Source organism: Pezoporus flaviventris, unplaced genomic scaffold (assembly GCF_033815535.1).
Source record: "Pezoporus flaviventris isolate CSIRO_AGI_PZ_B2104156 unplaced genomic scaffold, CSIRO_AGI_Pfla_v1 ptg000001l, whole genome shotgun sequence".
Lineage (NCBI taxonomy): Eukaryota > Metazoa > Chordata > Aves > Psittaciformes > Psittacidae > Pezoporus > Pezoporus flaviventris.
The window spans coordinates 21,256,779-21,273,444 of NW_026892549.1; the positions used below are offsets into that span (position 1 = coordinate 21,256,779).

Sequence of the window (16,666 nt, forward strand, 5' to 3'; positions counted from 1 at the left end):
GTGCTGCCTGTGCAGGAAGAGAGATATACCTCAGAGAGCTTCTGGGTGATTTCGAGTTGTTCTTCACTGAGGTGGGCTCACAGTGCAGCTGGCCTTGGGAGTGAGCCCTCTCACCTCCCTAATGTGGGACTAGCTTTGACCTGAACAGCATCTTGGCATGGAGGCAAACACGACTTTTCTACAAGGAAGGGGCTGATCTAAGGATACTCCTCCACTTCCCACTAGTGCAGACGTGTTTTAAGGACAATTATTTCTGTGAGCATTTGGAAGTTGGTTGAATTTCGGTGGTAAGCAGCTTATCCCGCTGCTCTAGCCTGGCACGGCTAAATTCGTTTCACACCCGTGTTCCCGGGCAGAATTAAGAGTTCTGGTCTTTTTCTCTCATCTGTGGAGTCATAGGTTAGGCTGTGATCCAGCAAACTGTTGTGTGTGTACTTAAATTCACACCTCGCTTGATCCCCTTGTATAATGTTAAGCACGCACATGAGTCTGGTGGAGTGGCAGCTCTGCTTTGCTGGCAGTGCTTTTGAAACAAGAGCACTTACAGAAATGAAGAGGACAGAGTTGAGTGTTGTATCCCCTCACCCTTACACAAGGGAGCTACTCACATAAATAAAACACAACTACTGCTTTTTGGGGGTGGGGACCAGAAGAACATATACCATGATGGATTATCATCTATCATTGTTCATAAATATAATTAAACAATTCGATACTGAGCATGATAAAACTGGTTTATGCATGGTCCTGCACCAATGAATTGAAATCCCATTAAACCAGGCAGTGTTATGGCTTTGTAAAATATAATCTGATGCTTTAGAGCTTGCCTAAATCTTGTTAAAACTGAAATCTGCTGCTCCGCTTCTTTTCCCACCTAGGCTGCATTGGAGGCTAGCCACCCTGCTTGCAGATCCCTGCGTCCTTAGCGCACAGAGGAAGGAAGTTGCTGTATGCCGTCATTTTGCTCAGCAGCAAGACTCATTGGAGCCCAGGTCAGGAGCACAGTTCATCAACCATAGTTGAAAATAACAATTTTCTTAAATCCAGCTTTATTTCCAAATGCAGCAGCCTCTGTGAGGGTCAGCTTTGCTGCTTCCATGGCCTCTAGCTGCTGCTTCTCCTGTGAGGAAATGCTGGAGTGAGCTGTCACCATCCTTCCTTGCGAAGCCTCAGCAGAGATGTCCCTGCAAGTGGCCCCATGCCTGCCCTGCCTGCCTGCCTTCCCTGGGCTGAGAGGAGGGAAACCCCAAAAGCAGTGGTGTGAAACTAGCCTGCCTTGCTTTGCTAGGTGGCCTTCCTCTGGGCTGGGGTTGACATCCTTCCTGGAGCCCCAAAATGCAGTGCTGGGGTGGCCAAGGGATCACAGGGTGGCATGGGAGTGATGGGGTAAAAGATGGGGGATGCAGGGTGGGGACATGGCGGGGACAGAGGATAAAGGGTGAGAACAGGAGTTGGAAAATGGAATAGAGAGTAGGGTTTTGGTGGGGATAGAGGGCACGGCAGGGTCAGGAGATGCAAGTTGGGGATTGCAGGACAGGGACATGGCAGGCCCCGGGGGTGTGGGATGGGGTCGTAGTAGGGACTGGGAATGCAGAATGTGGGTTGCACGACGGAAATGTGGAAGGGATGGGGGGGGTGCTGTGGGGACGTGGTAGAAACCAGGGATGCAGGATGAGGGATAATGAAGGGAGATAGGGCAGGGACCGGGATGCAGCCGTGCCTTGCCTTGCCGTGCGATACCGCCGGCTCCCCCGCCCCGGTGCCGGCGCGCAGGTGCGGCGGGCGCGGCGGACGCCCCGCCCCGGCCCTCCCGCCGGTGCCGCCCGGTGCCGCCCCGCGGCCGCACTCGCCGCCGGCGCCTCCCCGTGCGCACCGCACCGCGCCGCTCCGCTCCCGCCGCGCAGCCCGCTGCCCCCGGCGCTGCGGCAGCATGCGGGGCTGCGGCGGGCTCCGCGCCCTGATGGCCTTGCTGGCCCTGCTCCTGCCCGCTGCTGCCGCCGCCGCCGCCGGCCCCGCGGCCGGCCCCGGGCCCGCCGCGGCGGGAGAGAGCCCCGGCAATTTCATGGAGGATGAGCAATGGCTCTCCTCCATCTCCCAGTACGGCGGTAGGATCAAGCACTGGAACCGCTTCCGAGACGTGAGTCCGCGCCGGCAGCGGGGCGGGGGTGGGGGGAACGGGACGCGCCGCCGGGCACCGGGAGCCCTCTCCCCGCCCCGCCGCTGCGGTTGCCGCAGCACGACCCTCCCCCCGGCGCCAGCTCCGTCGCAGGCGGCCGGGGCTGCTCGGCGCTGCCCGCATCCCGCTGCCTCCCGCGGCGGCCGTGGGCGGCTACCGGCCCCGGTACCCGGGGGATGCTCGCGGCTCGGCAGCGCCGAGACCACAGTGCCCGACGCCACGCCACCGTGCCCATCGCCAAACCTGGCGCGGCTAATGCCAAAGCCACCGTGGCCAGGGCTTGACACTAAAGCCAGTCTCGCCAGGGACCTGAGTGTGCTGTCCACTGCACCGCATCAGGGCACAGGCAGGCCCTGCCTACCCTTCGCGGGGGCTGCGCCCTAGCCTCAGCCCCTCGGTAGCAGCGCAGCGGGGGTCAGGCCACCTCTGCTCCGCGCTCCCCTGAGCCCTGCGGGGAGCCGGAGCCGGCTGTGTCCCGGCGGATGGCGGTCCTGAGGATGGAGGACGCGAGTCAGGGGCCAGGAGGATGCAAGCGACGGGCACATTCGGTTCTGGATCCCCTAACCCCGAGCTTTTACGCAGCCCTCGGTGGCATCTATTTCCAGCCCTTAATTTTCTGGGGCACTTGGGATCTTTCCTGGGATTATTTTACACTTTTGCCCCCATGTCACACCCAGCTTGTGTCCGGGGGGCGACGTCGTTGCAGTCTCAGCCAAGGGGGGTCGTCCAGGGGCCTGCGGCAGCCGAGGGAGCGGGGAGGGGGCACACATCCGGCCCCTCCAGTCTTTGTTCAAATTCGTGTCCAGGTTCACCTTGGAGCAAGGATGCGCTGCCGGCAGATGTGCCCCACGACCCCCCCAGATAAACCAGCTAGGGGGACAAAGCACGGGTGAGGGTGCCTGGGATGGGCTAATGCCTCCCCGGGGACCTCCACCAGCAATGCATCCAGCTGGGCAGCGCAGCACTGGGTACCCGGGACCTCAGCCGCCTGCAAAATGCTCGAGGGGGGAGCACGTGTGGATGTACCCCCATGGCATTGGGCATTTCCGCGGGATCTGGGGCTGAGAGACCCCCATCCCCAGGTGCTAGCAGCACACATGGGGCCTGCCTAGCTGTGCCAGATCCTCTCGGGTCCAGGGGTCTGTGACATTGCCGATGGATAGCGTGGATTAATAAGCAAATCCCGTGGATTTATGTGGGTTTTGGCCAAGCAGTACTAGAAGGGGGGGGGGGGGGGGGGGGGCGCGCGACCCGCGGTGCAGCGGGGAGGAGGCCAGCGGCTGTGCTGAGAGCTGCGCTGCAGGGAGCTGCTGAGCACCGCAGTGTTACTAATCACGGCACGGGAACGCGGCTATCGATTGCAGTGCAAACGCTGCTGCGCTGAAGCTAGAGACATCCCCTCCGGAGCTGCCGCTGATTCAGGCTGCCATCCAAACCCCTGCCTGCCCTCCCCAGGGCTGCAGGGATGCTCCTGCCTTATCACCAAACCCACCACAGAGCATCCTGTGGGGTGAGCAATGCTGCCTGCCAGGAGGGTTTGAGTCCCCCACTGCTCCTCCTGGCTCCTGGGATGCTTTCAGGACCCTGGAGGAGCGGCCCTTCCTCCCCAGGCAGCAGCATCCGTCTAAGCCTGCTCCTGGGCTTGCTATGGAAAAAAACGGGCAGCAGCACAAGGACTGCCACCCCACAGGGATCCCGTGGGGCCTTGCTGGGCCCCAGGAGGCTTCCTCCACCTAATACCTCTTCCATCCCTGTTCCCTGCATTTCCTGGCTGGCCAAGGGATGGTAGGGAAGGTTTTATCCTCTATAAAGGCTCTCCAGGATTACAGGTCTTGAGCCAGAATGGGGGTGGGTGAGTGTGACATCTGGGGGGTGAAAAGACCTTTGGGCACCAGCGAAGGTCAGGGTGGTGAACTGGCACAGGGTGCCCATCGCCCTGGGCTGGGGCCAGGAGCAGAGGTTTTAGGCTGTCCCGGGGCTAACGGTGGGCACTCTTGCTCTCTCTTTCTCTCTCTTTTCCGGTGTCGGCTGGGCCATCTCGCTGCCGTGCTGCCAGGAGGTGGAGGTGAGCGTCCAGGGGCCGCTTTGCCCTGATGCAGCCTGCTTTTGGGGGGGAGGCTGCTCCCCACCCCTGCTTGCTCCCCTCCTGGTGGGGGGGGAGGGGGGTGTGTGTGCAATGTAGGAGAAGCCTTGCCGGGCCGGTGGGCCAAGTTGGGTGGTGGCACACCTGGCCCGGTGTCACCTCTCCCACCACCTGCATTCATCCAGGCTCTGCCCCCTTTGCAGGATGATTACATCAAGAGCTGGGAGGACAACCAGCCTGGGGATGAAGGTACCACTGGGATGGAGCTGGGACAGGTTTGGGATGGGGCACATGGGGCTTGGTGCCAGCCACCATGGCTGGGGGAACACTTTCTGCCCACATCCCCCAGGCTTTTCCCTTCCAGCTGGGAGCATCACTGGGGCTGGTGCATGCCGGGAAGCAGCAGCTGGTGCTGGGGTGCTGCCCAGCTGCAGCCTGAATGGCACTTTGTGCCAGGCCGGCTGGTGGCCACTGCTGCTAGGATCCCCTGAGGGGTCCCCACCTGCACCTGCCCCTCTCTGCCCCCCCAGCCCTGGACACCACCAAGGACCCCTGCCAGAAGGTGAAATGCAGCCGGCACAAGGTGTGCGTGGCGCAGGGCTACCAGCGTGCCATGTGCATCAGCCGCAAGAAGCTGGAGCACAGGTAGGAGGGCTGCGGGGCTGAGCTGGCTGGGAGAGGTGAAGGTGCGGGCCCAGCGCTGACCCCTGCCTTTCACCCCACGCAGGATCAAGCTGCCGAGTACCAAGGGGCATGGGGGCTGCAAGCCCTGCCACGCCGCACCACTCGTTGCTGTCTGCGGCTCCGACGGCCACACCTACAGCTCGGCGGTAAGGATGGCGGCACCTCACCGCAGGGAGGGGGGCACTGCTGTGTCCCCTCCGCCGATGTCCCGCTGCCGCCCCGCAGTGCAAGCTGGAGCAGCAGGCGTGCCTGGCCAGCAAGCAGCTGACAGTGCGGTGCGAGGGGCAGTGCCCCTGCCCAACCCCACACAGCCCTGCCATGGACAGCAAGCAAGGTGAGTGGCATGGGGAGCACCGGGGGGTGTCCCCGAGCCCTGCCTGGCCTGACACCGCCCCCGGGCCATTCCCAGAGCCATGCACAGGGCAGGACCTGGCCGACCTGGGTGACCGCCTGCGTGACTGGTTCCAGCTCCTGCGGGAGAATGCCAAGCAGAATGGCTCCGGCGGCCTCCCGGCCAGCCCGACCACTGGTACGTGTCCCCATTGCAGGGGAGGGGATATGGGGCACTCTCAATAGGGGGATCCTGGCAGCCATTGGCCGCATCCTGCCCCACAGCGCTGGAGAGGAGCGTAGCAGCCAGCTGCAAGGAGGCAGTGGGGTGGATGTTTGCCCGGCTGGACACGAGCGGGGATCTCTTCCTGGAGGCGGCTGAGCTGGCTGCCATCAACCTGGACAAGTACGAGGTGTGCATCCGCGCCTTCTTCAACTCCTGCGACACCTCCAAGGACGGCCGTGTCTCTGCTCCTGAGTGGTGCTTTTGCTTCTGGAGGGAAAGTGCGTTGTGTTCTGCTGGGGCAGAGGGTGCATGCCTGGGGGTGGTGCTGTGGGGTCAGGAGGATGCACGCCAAGGGGTCAGGGTAATGCACATTGTGGGGTCATAGCGAATCCATGCTGTGGGGTTGGGGGGGGGGGGATGCTTGCCATGGCAGGAAGTGCACTGGGGGGATACACACCATGGCGGGGGATGCATGCCATGGGATTTAAAGGGATGCACACTGTGTGGTCATGGGAAATGTATGCTGTGGAGTTGGGGGGGGGGGGGGGCAGCACACTGGTGGGGAGGTAGGGGATATGCATGCTGTGGGGTCAAGAGGAAGTACACCATGGGTCAGGGGGGATGCAAACCATGGGGGGCTGCATGCTGCAGGTCTCAGCGGGCTGTATGCCATGCGGTTGAGGGGGAATGCATACCATGGGGATGCACACTGTGGGGTCAGAGGGCTGCCATCATAGGGCTGGGGGATGCACGCCCACCCTAAGAGGGTATATGGGGGTGCTGCAGAGCCGCCCTGTCTGAGGGAGCTGGAGAAGATTCAGATCCAAGAAGCAGCTAAAAAAAAGCCGGGTGAGTGAGGGGTCCCAGGACCTTTGTCCCCTGGCAGGGCCCTGCACAGCCAGGCTGGGGAGTGATGGGGACCTCTGTGGGGGGCCCTGCACTGCATGTGTTTGGGTGGCCGTGGGGTGTCATTGCTTCCCTGCAGGCACCTTCATCCCCAGCTGTGATGAGGATGGGTACTACCAGCGGGCGCAGTGTGAGCCGGGCGGCGGTGAATGCTGGTGTGTGGACCAGCACGGTGTCGAGCTGACGGGCACCCGCAGCCATGGCAGCCCCGACTGCGGTGAGCGCACAGAGAGGAATCGGGGGGTGACCCCCCTGCCCGGGAAGGGGGCCACAGCCCCAGGACCCGGCCGTGAATCTCTGCCCCTTGCCCCGGCAGAGGAGGCAGCAGGATTTTCAGGTGACTTCGGAAGCAGCGTGGGCTGGGAGGACGAGGAGGAGAAGGAGCCGGAGGAGGCGGGTGAGGAAGGCGAGGAAGAGGAGGGCGAAGCAGGCGAGGGCGATGATGGTGGCTACATCTGGTAGAGAAGCAGCAGATCCTGGCAGGCAGCACAGCCGGGTGGCAGCCCCCCAGCTGGGGGTCCCCGTGAACCCCCACCACTGGTGTGGCGTGGGGCAGGGGTACCCCCGCGGCCCTGTGTGGGATGGGGCATTGGGGTACTCGTCCAGGGAGGGGGCGAGCGGGGCGGGGAGCTGCACTTGTGCGAACCTGAGCTTTTTGTCTTTGGGTAAAGCCGAGCAGGCCTAGTGCGCCGCTGCGTGCCCTGCGACCGGGCCAGCAGCGCTAATAAACGTGGGGAGAAAAGGAACAAAACCAAACACCCCCTCCGTAGATAACCTGTCCCCCCGCCCCGCATCCCCCTTGTGCTGTGCTTGCGTGGCCACCCCGGCCCCCGGCGTTGTGTAGCGGCTGTGAAATAAATACCCCGTGCTGTGTCAAGCGCTCTCCCACCCGTGCCTGCCCTGAAGCCCTCCGTGCTCCTGTAAGGGGAGCCAGGGCTGGTGGTGGGCCCCTGTCCCTCAGGTAGGGTGGGGTGCCCCTGGTCTGGTCCCTGCATTCAGCTGACATAAGGATGGAACTGACCTTTCTCCAAATATACTTACTCCTGACCCCAGCCCCAGCACAGGACCCCAGCCCAGCCCCAAATTAGCCCCATCTTCCCCCTCCACAGGGCCCTGAGCCATATCAGCACCCAGAACTACTATCTTTTCCTGATCCTGGACCCCAACCTATAGCCCTTCCCAGCCATGACCCCTACTGAGTCTCACTCCTGACCCAGAATCTCCCTTACAAGACCACCCCAATCCAGCCCACATCCATCCAGGACCTGCACTCCCCCACCCCAGCTGCTCAGCACCACAGCACACCAGGGCCTCAACTTGCAGCATTTATGGCTCCAGAGAGAAAATGAAACCATCCCCAAGCTCCCCCCCAGTTTGGGGTCACCAGCAGCTGGCAAAGGTGCTGCCTTTGTCCCCCACCCCAGGATGCCCACCCTCCGCTGGGGTCCAGGCACTCAGTCCTGACAGCATCGGGCAGCACTGTCCCTGTCACAAATCCCCCACAGGGGGGTCACAGCTTGCTGGGAGGCCTCGGCTGCTGCTGGAGCCGCCACGCCGCCCGCACCCCCTCACCTGCCCTGTTGAGCCCAGCAAAGGCAGCAGGGTCTCCGGTGTGGCGGTAGTGCGCGATGGGGGGCTGCAGGATGGTGATGGGGATACAGAAGTTGAGGTGGGGGTAAGTGGATCCCGCACCAGTGTCTCGGGTATTGCTGGCCACGATCCCTGGTGGGGAGAGGAGTGATGCCTGTGTCACCAGGTCCTGCTCAGGGACACACATGGGCCCCCCTCACCCATGGGAGATTCCAGCTTACCCAAGAGGCGTCCGCTACGGGAGGAGACAAGGGGGCCACCGCTGGAGCCCCCATGGACAGCGCAGGTGGTCTGCAGCATGACAGGGTGCCCGGCCACCGCCACCACGGCCGACAGGATTCCCACTGTCACCGAGGGGCCGCATGCCCGCCCCAGCGCCCCGAACCCCACCACGCTCACCTCCTCCCCTGGGATGATAAGGCAGAAGGTGGGTGCAAGGGGGTGATTTCCCTCCCCCTCCGGCACCCCATGTGTCCCCTGGCCGCTTACCTGGGAGAAAGGTGTCTGCTGGGCATGGAGGGATGAAGCTGGGCACGCTCTTCTCCAGCTCCACCACCGCCACGTCGAAGGGGGACGACTCCTCGGTGGTGAATACCACGCGTCCATTGAGGGTGGCGGCAGGCCTAAGGACACGGGACGTGAGACGTCACGGCAGGGGCACACAGCGGGGGGGGACAAGGTGGGGACACGCAGCTGCACTCACCGGCCGGGGCCCGGTGCCGGCGTCACTCGGAGCGGGGTACCCGCCTCTACCACGTGCCGGCAGGTGAGGAGCAGCCGCGGCGCCAGCAGCACCCCCGAGCCCCACGCTGCTCCGCACTCCACCAGCGCCACCCAGCCCAGCGGGTTCTGCCCGCCGCCTGCCGGCACCGCGGCCACCCGTCCCGGCACCGGCGGTACCACGACCCCGGCTTCGCCCAGGACGCTGGCGCTGCTGCGCAGGATGGCGGCGACGGAGCAGAGCAGCGTGAGCCCGACCCACTCTGCACCCTTCCAGCAGAAGGAGGCGGCGATGACGGCCACTAAGCGAGACCCGTCGGGTGAGGGCAAGAAGGCCCCGCCGCCCTCAGTGCCGGGCAGGCACCGCGCGTCCGTCAGGATGAGGGCGTTCTCCTCGCCGGCCAGGTTGCTCACCACCCCTCTGCTCAGGGTGTTGAGGAACAGGTCGGGGCAGAGAGCGCCGAACGGGGACCCGCAGGCCAGCAGCCCCTCGCCCTTGCGCAGGCAGCTGGCGCTCGCCCGGGCTGTCCAGCCCTCCCCGGGGGTGTCGAGGCCAGGCACCCGCAGCCAGGCGAACCAGTGCAGGGCCCGCGGGTCGTCTCCCGCCGCCTCCCCGCCGAACCGCCACTGCTCGGCCGGCCCGAAGGCTCGCCCCAGCGCCTGCTGGAAGGCGCCACAGGGCACCAGGGCCAGAAGCCTGGCCTCATGCTGCTGCAGGCCGCCGGCCGGGGCGTCGAGGCCGAGGGCCGGCGAGCGGGTCCCCGCCAGGGGCTGTAGGACGAGGATGTGCGGGCAGGGCCGGAGGGCGGCAGGCAGCAGGGCGCGGGGCTGCGCCCAGGCGGCAGGGCCGTCCCGCAGAAACGGGGCGAAGACGGCGCCTTGGCACAGCACCAGCGCGGGGCCGCGGCTCAGGACCACACCGCTGCAGCTCCAGGGGCCGTCGGTCGGGCCGGAAACGCTGACCGCGCAGCAGACCTGCTCCTCCGCCATGGCGGCGGCCGCGGGGCGGGCTGCATGCGGGGCAGCCCGAGGGCAGCCCTGCCGGCGGGGCGGGGAGGGGCGGTGCCAAGCAGCGCAACGCGGAACGAGTCAGACCCGGCCGCGGCGACACCGCCCCCCCGCGGCCCGCAGCGACGGGGAGGGCTGGGCCGGGCCTCGGTACCACCTCCCTGGCAGGGGCCGGTCCCTCTCGGCCCTGGGCCACGCCTCTGCCCCCCCGCCCCCTGACCGGAGCCCGCTTACCCGTCCCTGCGCGACCGGTCGGTCCCTGGCGGGGTGCCGGCGTCCGTCCCTCTGTTCCCCGGCATGTTGCCGGGTCCAGCCCCGCTTGCTTCACGGAAGCTTTCGCTCCCTGCTCTCCCGAGGAGCGGGAAATGTTGGCACAACGCGCCCACTCGTCCAGAGGCACTGGCACTCCTTTCGGGGTGATGAAGCTTCTGAGCTGTGGGCTTGTTCGTCCACAACACGAGGGAGCACCAAAGCTTCGCTTTCTTTGCCAAAAGAGGTACCAGTACCTGCAGAATTCCTTCAAAGAGCTAGAACTCCGAGAACCTTGGGAGTAAATGGCACTGCAGCCCTCAGTGCGGGGCTATTACACCAAGAAGAAAGCCCCTGCTTGCTCCTGAAACCCACCAGCTTTGACGGTTACCAGCCCTGAGGCTGGCAAGCCCTCTGCTCTGCCGCAGTTCCCCTCACCAGCAGCTCTCCTGCCTCCACGTTTCCCCAAAGCAGCACCTTGCCAGGTCCATGCACACTCAATTCTTGTATGGGCTCTGCTCCGCCATGGTGTGGGACTGTCCTGAAGCTGCTTCGCCTGCTAGGGCAGCACTTCAGGCACTCGCTGCTGCTCGCGGGAGAAGGGTGGCTTCAAGCCTGGGCTGAGTGTACGGATCGATGTCAAGCACTCGTTGCTTGCCTTAAGAGGAGGGCTTGGTGACAGCGAGTTTGTTCTGTCCGTTTGCATTTTGTCTTCCCCTCACTGACAGCAGCATCAGGTATGCATGCGCAGCCAATGCCAGGTTAGACTGAGGATCACTACCCCTTTGGAGGAGAAAGACGTCTTTATTTGACTGAAAATGAGCGCTAGACAGTAATGAAACTTGAGACAAAACGTCTGTTGAGTATAAAAGAAACCACTTTAGTCTACATTAATAACCTCATGATATGCAAATGTCAAACACTTCCAAGCTACAACCACCAAAATAACTTCAAGGTTCTTCCTGTGATGCCGCAGTGAGGATTCGACACCCTGGGCAAGTGGAGCCCAGCCTAGCTGCGGGGGGAGCCAGCAGCACGCTGGGGTTAAGCCCAGCATCCCACCGGGAGCAAGCGCCAGTGGCCACCTGCACACACTAAAGCAGGTGTGCTTGCAGGGGCTCCCCTTCACCTAAAACATATCCCTGTAAAGTAAAGAAGCTCGGATTGCACACGTCAGCCTCAACGGCAGCCTTGCTGTCGTCGGTCAGCGTGTCACAGCACAGCCACCCTACAGCTCGGTTAAGCCCAAATGCTATGTTTATTGATGACTTCTAATATCGTGATACCTTGGTTCAGTAATTTGTGAAATACCTAAATATCGTTAAATATGTTTTTAAAAAAACCTAACCAGACTCTGGACTAAACAAGATGAACGGTCAACTAAAAAGATAGAAGGGACGCTGTTTACATGAACACTTTCTTTAAAAAATATAATTGCATTTTCTTCCTTTTTCTTAAGTCAATTAACCACAGTGGTGAGACGTGCTCTCTTTCTCAGCTGTTACTGTGCAGCGTGCAGAGTTTGACTTCCCACATCACACCAGCCCTGCTGTAACCAAACTTAAAGGGACGACGTGCACCCACGTGCAGAATGGTGCTGCCTCCCCATCACGTGGAAAAGAGTTGTGTCACCACTGTGCGACTGGGCAGCCGAAAACCAGGAGTCTCTTGGTCAATGCCAGTATGCGGTTGGAAAGTCTTCCGTGTTCTAAATAGAAAAGTTCATAGGAAGCTGTGAACAAGATCAGTCCAGAGGAGTAAAACTCTTGTGTCCGTCCAAGTATCAGTCAATGTACTGCGATAGCCAGCGGAAGCCCTCGCCGTAGCCTTGCCTCTTCAGCACGCTGCACATAAACACCTCCATGGGGCGCGCATTCAGGTCTTTCAGTGGCACGTTTCCCTAAGGAAATCCAAAGGCAAATCAGAACGCGTCCTTGCTGTCCTCAGGGAAGAGTCACTGCCCTCTATGGAAACCTCTGTCTAGGGAAACCAGTTTCTGCCCAGGGAATTTCCCCTCTCTGCTGCAAGAGGGACCCACCAGACTTTCAAAGCCAGAAGTGTGGGAGAATAGGTGTTAGAAACACTGAAGCAAATGGGTTTTGAGGCACAGTGTGATGTACCTGCGATGCCTGGCAATGTGATATAAGAAGCAACTGTCACTGCATGCACAAGCTAGCACCAAGAGTACTACTAGTGGTTTAGTTGCAGTGTTTTACTGCCACCACTACCAGTATTCCTAATTAATTCTAACTGTACTGTTTGTAAACACTGAAAAAGTGATCAGATGGGTAATGGGATGGAAATGCAGAGCAGTGAAGCCAGAAGAGCTGGACAACATGTTGACATACCAGCTTGACACCTAATCCCCTCATTGCTGCACAGGTACTGCGTTTTGCACATCTGGCAGTTTCAAAACTTGCCCAAGGGTGGTGGTGGTATTATTATTCCTACTATTATTACTATTATTGTTGATTCATTTTGGGTTGATATTGTGGACAAATTCACAGTTAACAGCTCAATTAGTTTCTGGGCTGAGCCTCATTCTGCAAGTTAACACACAAGCCCTCCCTTGCTTATGGACAATCTGGTACTGGGATCCCCCCCTACCTTTCCCGTGGTCTGTCCATAGAGCCCAAAGATTTCCCGCAGCTTCTCCTCACTGATGGCCTCTGGTCTGTCGATTTTGTTACCCAAGATAAGGATTGGCACATTGGATATTGTTTCGTCTGTCATTAGCGCCTGTGTGCAAGATGGAAGAAAAGTTAAATAGAGGCAGACAAAACCCTCATTATTTGAAGACAACATTTTTGTCTAAGCTCTGTGACCAGCAAGGGCTATTTTTTCATGCTACAGCACTCCTGTAGAGGGGAGTGTCTCTGGAAAGGTTTCTCAGAAGCCGGTCCTATCTAAACCCACTGGCTGTTTCAAAACTTCTTCAAAGGCTGCTCAAGAGCCTACAGTGACCACAGAATCACAGAATGGTCTGGGTTGGAAGGGACCTTAAAACTCACCCACTTCCAGCCCCGCTTGCACAGGCAGGGACAACTTCCACTAGAACAAGTTGCTCGAAGTCCCACCTAACCTGGCCTTGAGGTCAACCCCCAGTAAGGGCACACCAGCTTCTCCAGCTCTGTGAGAGGGTACTTACAAATCCGTTCTTATCTGATCCCTGCATAGAGTCATGTGCAAGCTCCTACAAGCACACACTTTGCACGGCACATTGCTAGTGTAACAGCTGCACTGGAAGTGAAAATCCAAAGCACAAGACTCTCAAATTGTGCTGTGCACAAGTTTCAGCCCCCCCCAAAAACTGTTACTTATAATTTAGCTATTCAGAGGTCTCGGGGAAGGAAAAAAGAAAGTATACTTACATTAAGTTCAACTTTGGATTCCATGAGACGTGAGTGATCCGCACAGTCTACCAGGAAGACGATCCCATTGATGGCTGGCAGGTAGTTCTTCCAGACCCGGCGAGCTGGAACACAGAAGTGACAAAGACTGGCCCGTGAGAACGATACCTGAAGCCAACGGGAAAACTACATCCGAACAGGAGCCACACTCTTTGTTGTGATTTCCTCAAGACAACAGAAGACCTCCTGGGTAAGGGTCTGGCTGAGGCTGCAGGCCAGGCAGTTCAAAAAGCCAGCTACACTCTGCTTTTGTAAGCAAGCTTTGGCAGCCAACATTAGGGTGTCTGTCTTCCAGTATTTCTATGTATTTTTAAAAAAGGCAGAAAAACTTTGCTTAGAACTAAAAATACTTCAGTCATGAACTGGCAGCATTTTTTTCCAAAGTGCCAGACTTAAGCAGAACTATTGAGCCACAAGACAACTGGAATCCTAGAGCAGGGAGGTTGTTTCCATATATTGCTCCACAAGTAATTTCAGGCAACAAATAATTAGGTACTGTTAATTGCCATCACCTTTCAGTATCGCTTTTTGGTAGATGTTTCTTTCTTAAGGTGGCTCGGGAACACTGTGTACATCAGGGGGCTTGAGCTCATTTGGTGCCTCCCACCCAGCAACTTCACTTTTACCTTGTTCATGTCCACCCAGATCAAAAGTCGTAAAGGTCATTCCAGCAATTGTCAGCTCCTCTGATGCTGAAAAGTACAAATACACGCTGTGTTTCAGGAAAACCATGAAGCTGTCACAGAGAATTTCCTGGGGACTTGTGTTAACATCACACACTCTCCTCATATGAGATACCCTGCAGACTTCAGGAATTCCCTGCATTTCCCATAGAATTCAGCCCCTCTAATGGAGTAATTTCACAAAGTCATGAGCAGGAGAAAATAATTTCTCCCACTTCCCTACTTATGTACATGCTTACTAATCTGCAATTATTATACCTTATTATACTTTCCCTTATAAACCCACTCCCCCCCAAGAGAGGTACATCATAATAGTTGAGCCATGCCAGTTATCAGGCTCTCCATTTTACACTTGAGAGGAAAACGCAAATCCACTTCAGCCCAGGCAATCAACATGCAACTGCAACCTCAGATGCAGGTTTAGGACTCTTAAAGTCTGTCTCCCCAGTGCAGAGCTACCGCTGAGGCACCTTGCGACACCATATCCCCATCACTAGAGAGGAAAACCCACACGACAAGGCAGACGGGGCTCCACTGCTGGCAGACTTACTGGGATGTAGTGTTGGGACATGCTGACCCAGCCTGTCATCTTTGAGCATGTGCAGCAGAGTTGTTTTGCCTGCATTATCCAAGCCCAGGAATACCAGTTTTCCAGACTTCTTGTACAAACCTGGAAGGAAAACAAGCAAAAAACACTCCAGCTTGATGCTGTTTGCATACAAACCCCTGTCTCAGGGCTATGCTGCCTCCTGTGCACATATAGGACTTCCAGCACAGGCACAGAACAGCAGGGAAAAAAACCCATACAGCTTGAACTGGCTTTTACCAGGGAAGCCCACAGTCATGTCTACAACAACAGATGTTTCCTAAGCTCATATTCCTAAGAGCAATGAATTCTTTCCTCACATACCCCCTAACAGAAGAGTGTGCAGCAAAGTACTGCTTATGTACAATGCTTATGGATGAGTATCTTGCCCCAAAGGAGTATTTAAATGTGAAAATTAAATAAACTTGTAAAAGACAGCAGCAAGTTGTTGAAGAAACAGTGCAAAGTGTGAAACAACAGATCACTTTCTTTAGATAAACTTGTTTGGTGTTAGCTTTTTTTTGTTCACTTCCAGGTGAACAAAATGCTGTGGTACCTGCCACAGCAAAGTTCCCTTAGGTTTCCAGCAGAACTTTCTCTCATTCCTCACTACCACTGTGAGGTGTTCTGGATAGACAGCACCCTATCCCTTGGCAAGGACCTCCAACGGAATTCACAACTCTGGCACAAGGAGTTTCTCCATCACCCACAGCCCAGGAATGGGCTGCTCGTGCCACAGTGCAGCAGCCAGCCCAGCTGCAGAGGTCACCCTGGGCTGGGCAATGTTTTGGCCAGCACCTTCCCAAACAGCCTTCAGCCTGGATCACCTGCATTAGTCAGTGGCCAGCAGCTCTCCGGGGCATGTCACGGAACTGGTAGCTTGGTGTAGGAAGTGATCATTTGAGGAGAAGAAGCAAGCCAGAGAGCTACAGCAGTAGGGAAAGCTTGGGTGGAACTGGTGACCTTGGATGCCATGAGGAGGAAGACAGGGTTCCCTGGCTAGGTAGCACATCTGCCCGGGGCAGGGCCCTGGGCTACACAGGGCTTTGGCATCAGCCTAGCTGCTCTTGCATTTGTAAATGGCAAGAGAAGGATTGAGTGGGAGGCCAACACCTCCAGATATTCTGAAAGTTTCTCCCCCTAGTGTAAAATACTTTTTGCTGATTTGCAGCTTTCTTGTCAGACTTCATCCTAGCCAGAGCTACTGCACACTCTGAAAGAAACATTCTTTAATCACCAGCTCTTAAGGGATGCTGGCAAACGGGAGAAGCCAAACTGACCTAAGAGCAGTGACCACAGCCCGAGCTGAGCTTTTTAACCCACATAATGTGGCATTACCTAGAAACTGCAGCACGCTGCTGAAGCCGTTGTAGAGCCATTCGAAAATGAAAGACATCGCTGAAGATTACTCGCCTGCGGGGACAAACCACGGTTACAGGGGTCGCAAGCCGGCGGCGTGCCCGCGCCGTGGGATGCTGCCACTTCGGAGCAGGTCCCGCTCCCCGCCCTGGCTCCGGAGCCCGAGCGCGGCCCGGCGGCAGGAGCGGTGACTAACACCCCCACCCCCCTGGCGGGCTCCCCTAACCCGGGCTCGGGGCGGCAGCAGAGACCGCGGCGGTGAGGGGCGGAGGGGGCAGGTTAGGGGAAGCGGCCCTGTCGGCAGCCTCAAGGGCGGGCGGCGCGGCCTAGCCCCCGCCCCGCCCCCGCCCTGCCTGCGTGTCACCCCCCGCCTCCGCTCTGAGCTCGTCCTGGCCCCAGCCGCCCGCGGGCTTCCCTCCCCCGGTGCCACAGGCCCCGCCGCCACCGCTCACCGACGGCTGCTCCCGGGCCGCGGAGCCACCGACTCCCCTCCTCGGCAGCCGCCAGCTCCTCGCCGGAAATACGTCGTACCACGTCCCCCGCCCACTTCCGGCCCGGCGGCTTCGCCGCGCTGGCTTCCCACGTCGGCCGTGCGTCTGACGCCACGGCGCCGCGGGGCCGCACCAGGAGGCCTGGGGTTCGAGGCCGCCCCCGAG

General features: G+C 59.1%; 4 protein-coding genes across 4 annotated transcripts in view; 2 read left to right on the top strand and 2 right to left on the bottom strand.

Moving 5' to 3' along the window:
• ASCC1 (activating signal cointegrator 1 complex subunit 1) overlaps positions 1 to 1,002 on the top strand; it is a 45,867-nt gene extending 44,865 nt beyond the window's left edge. Inside the window, exon 10 of the mRNA XM_061447369.1 lies at positions 879 to 1,002. Within this exon, the coding sequence (XP_061303353.1) occupies positions 879 to 926 (48 nt within the window). The 3' untranslated portion in view covers positions 927 to 1,002. The remainder of the gene's footprint in view (positions 1 to 878) is intronic.
• Positions 1,003 to 1,896: 894 nt separating this feature from the next.
• SPOCK2 (SPARC (osteonectin), cwcv and kazal like domains proteoglycan 2) lies at positions 1,897 to 7,282 on the top strand. The gene is made up of 10 exons (XM_061447443.1): positions 1,897 to 2,137; positions 4,463 to 4,508; positions 4,790 to 4,904; positions 4,987 to 5,089; positions 5,169 to 5,277; positions 5,353 to 5,472; positions 5,559 to 5,777; positions 6,286 to 6,348; positions 6,485 to 6,622; positions 6,722 to 7,282. Exons 1-10 carry the CDS (start codon positions 1,931 to 1,933, stop codon positions 6,865 to 6,867), a joined length of 1,266 nt encoding a protein of 421 aa, XP_061303427.1. The 5' UTR covers positions 1,897 to 1,930; the 3' UTR covers positions 6,868 to 7,282.
• Positions 7,283 to 7,717: 435 nt separating this feature from the next.
• Positions 7,718 to 9,827, bottom strand: TYSND1 (trypsin like peroxisomal matrix peptidase 1). Its single transcript, XM_061447458.1, has 4 exons — positions 8,699 to 9,827; positions 8,485 to 8,618; positions 8,217 to 8,402; positions 7,718 to 8,127 (listed from the first exon to the last, which is right to left on the bottom strand). Exons 1-4 carry the CDS (start codon positions 9,703 to 9,705, stop codon positions 7,916 to 7,918), a joined length of 1,539 nt encoding a protein of 512 aa, XP_061303442.1. The 5' UTR covers positions 9,706 to 9,827; the 3' UTR covers positions 7,718 to 7,915.
• A 929-nt stretch (positions 9,828 to 10,756) lies between these two features.
• SAR1A (secretion associated Ras related GTPase 1A) lies at positions 10,757 to 16,554 on the bottom strand. The gene is made up of 7 exons (XM_061447473.1): positions 16,463 to 16,554; positions 15,990 to 16,064; positions 14,616 to 14,735; positions 14,009 to 14,074; positions 13,344 to 13,447; positions 12,580 to 12,711; positions 10,757 to 11,872 (listed from the first exon to the last, which is right to left on the bottom strand). The coding sequence occupies exons 2-7, from the start codon at positions 16,045 to 16,047 to the stop codon at positions 11,756 to 11,758; spliced, it is 597 nt and encodes a 198-aa protein (XP_061303457.1). The 5' UTR covers positions 16,048 to 16,064; positions 16,463 to 16,554; the 3' UTR covers positions 10,757 to 11,755.
• Positions 16,555 to 16,666: the final 112 nt, after the last annotated feature.

Coding starts and splice junctions, on each gene's coding strand:
- SPOCK2 (XM_061447443.1), top strand. CDS start 1,931: ATGCGGGGCTGCGGCGGGCTCCGCGCCCTGATGGCCTTGCTGGCCCTG. Junction 4,509..4,789: donor CAACCAGCCTGGGGATGAAG/GTACCACTGGGA, acceptor CTGCCCCCCCAG/CCCTGGACACCACCAAGGAC. Junction 4,905..4,986: donor CGCAAGAAGCTGGAGCACAG/GTAGGAGGGCTG, acceptor CACCCCACGCAG/GATCAAGCTGCCGAGTACCA.
- SAR1A (XM_061447473.1), bottom strand. CDS start 16,047: ATGTCTTTCATTTTCGAATGGCTCTACAACGGCTTCAGCAGCGTGCTG. Junction 14,075..14,615: donor TGTCCCAACACTACATCCCA/GTAAGTCTGCCA, acceptor TGTACTTTTCAG/CATCAGAGGAGCTGACAATT. Junction 13,448..14,008: donor TCTGGGTGGACATGAACAAG/GTAAAAGTGAAG, acceptor TCTGTGTTCCAG/CTCGCCGGGTCTGGAAGAAC.
- TYSND1 (XM_061447458.1), bottom strand. CDS start 9,705: ATGGCGGAGGAGCAGGTCTGCTGCGCGGTCAGCGTTTCCGGCCCGACC. Junction 8,619..8,698: donor CCGGCACCGGGCCCCGGCCG/GTGAGTGCAGCT, acceptor CCGTGTCCTTAG/GCCTGCCGCCACCCTCAATG. Junction 8,403..8,484: donor AGCAGACACCTTTCTCCCAG/GTAAGCGGCCAG, acceptor TTATCATCCCAG/GGGAGGAGGTGAGCGTGGTG.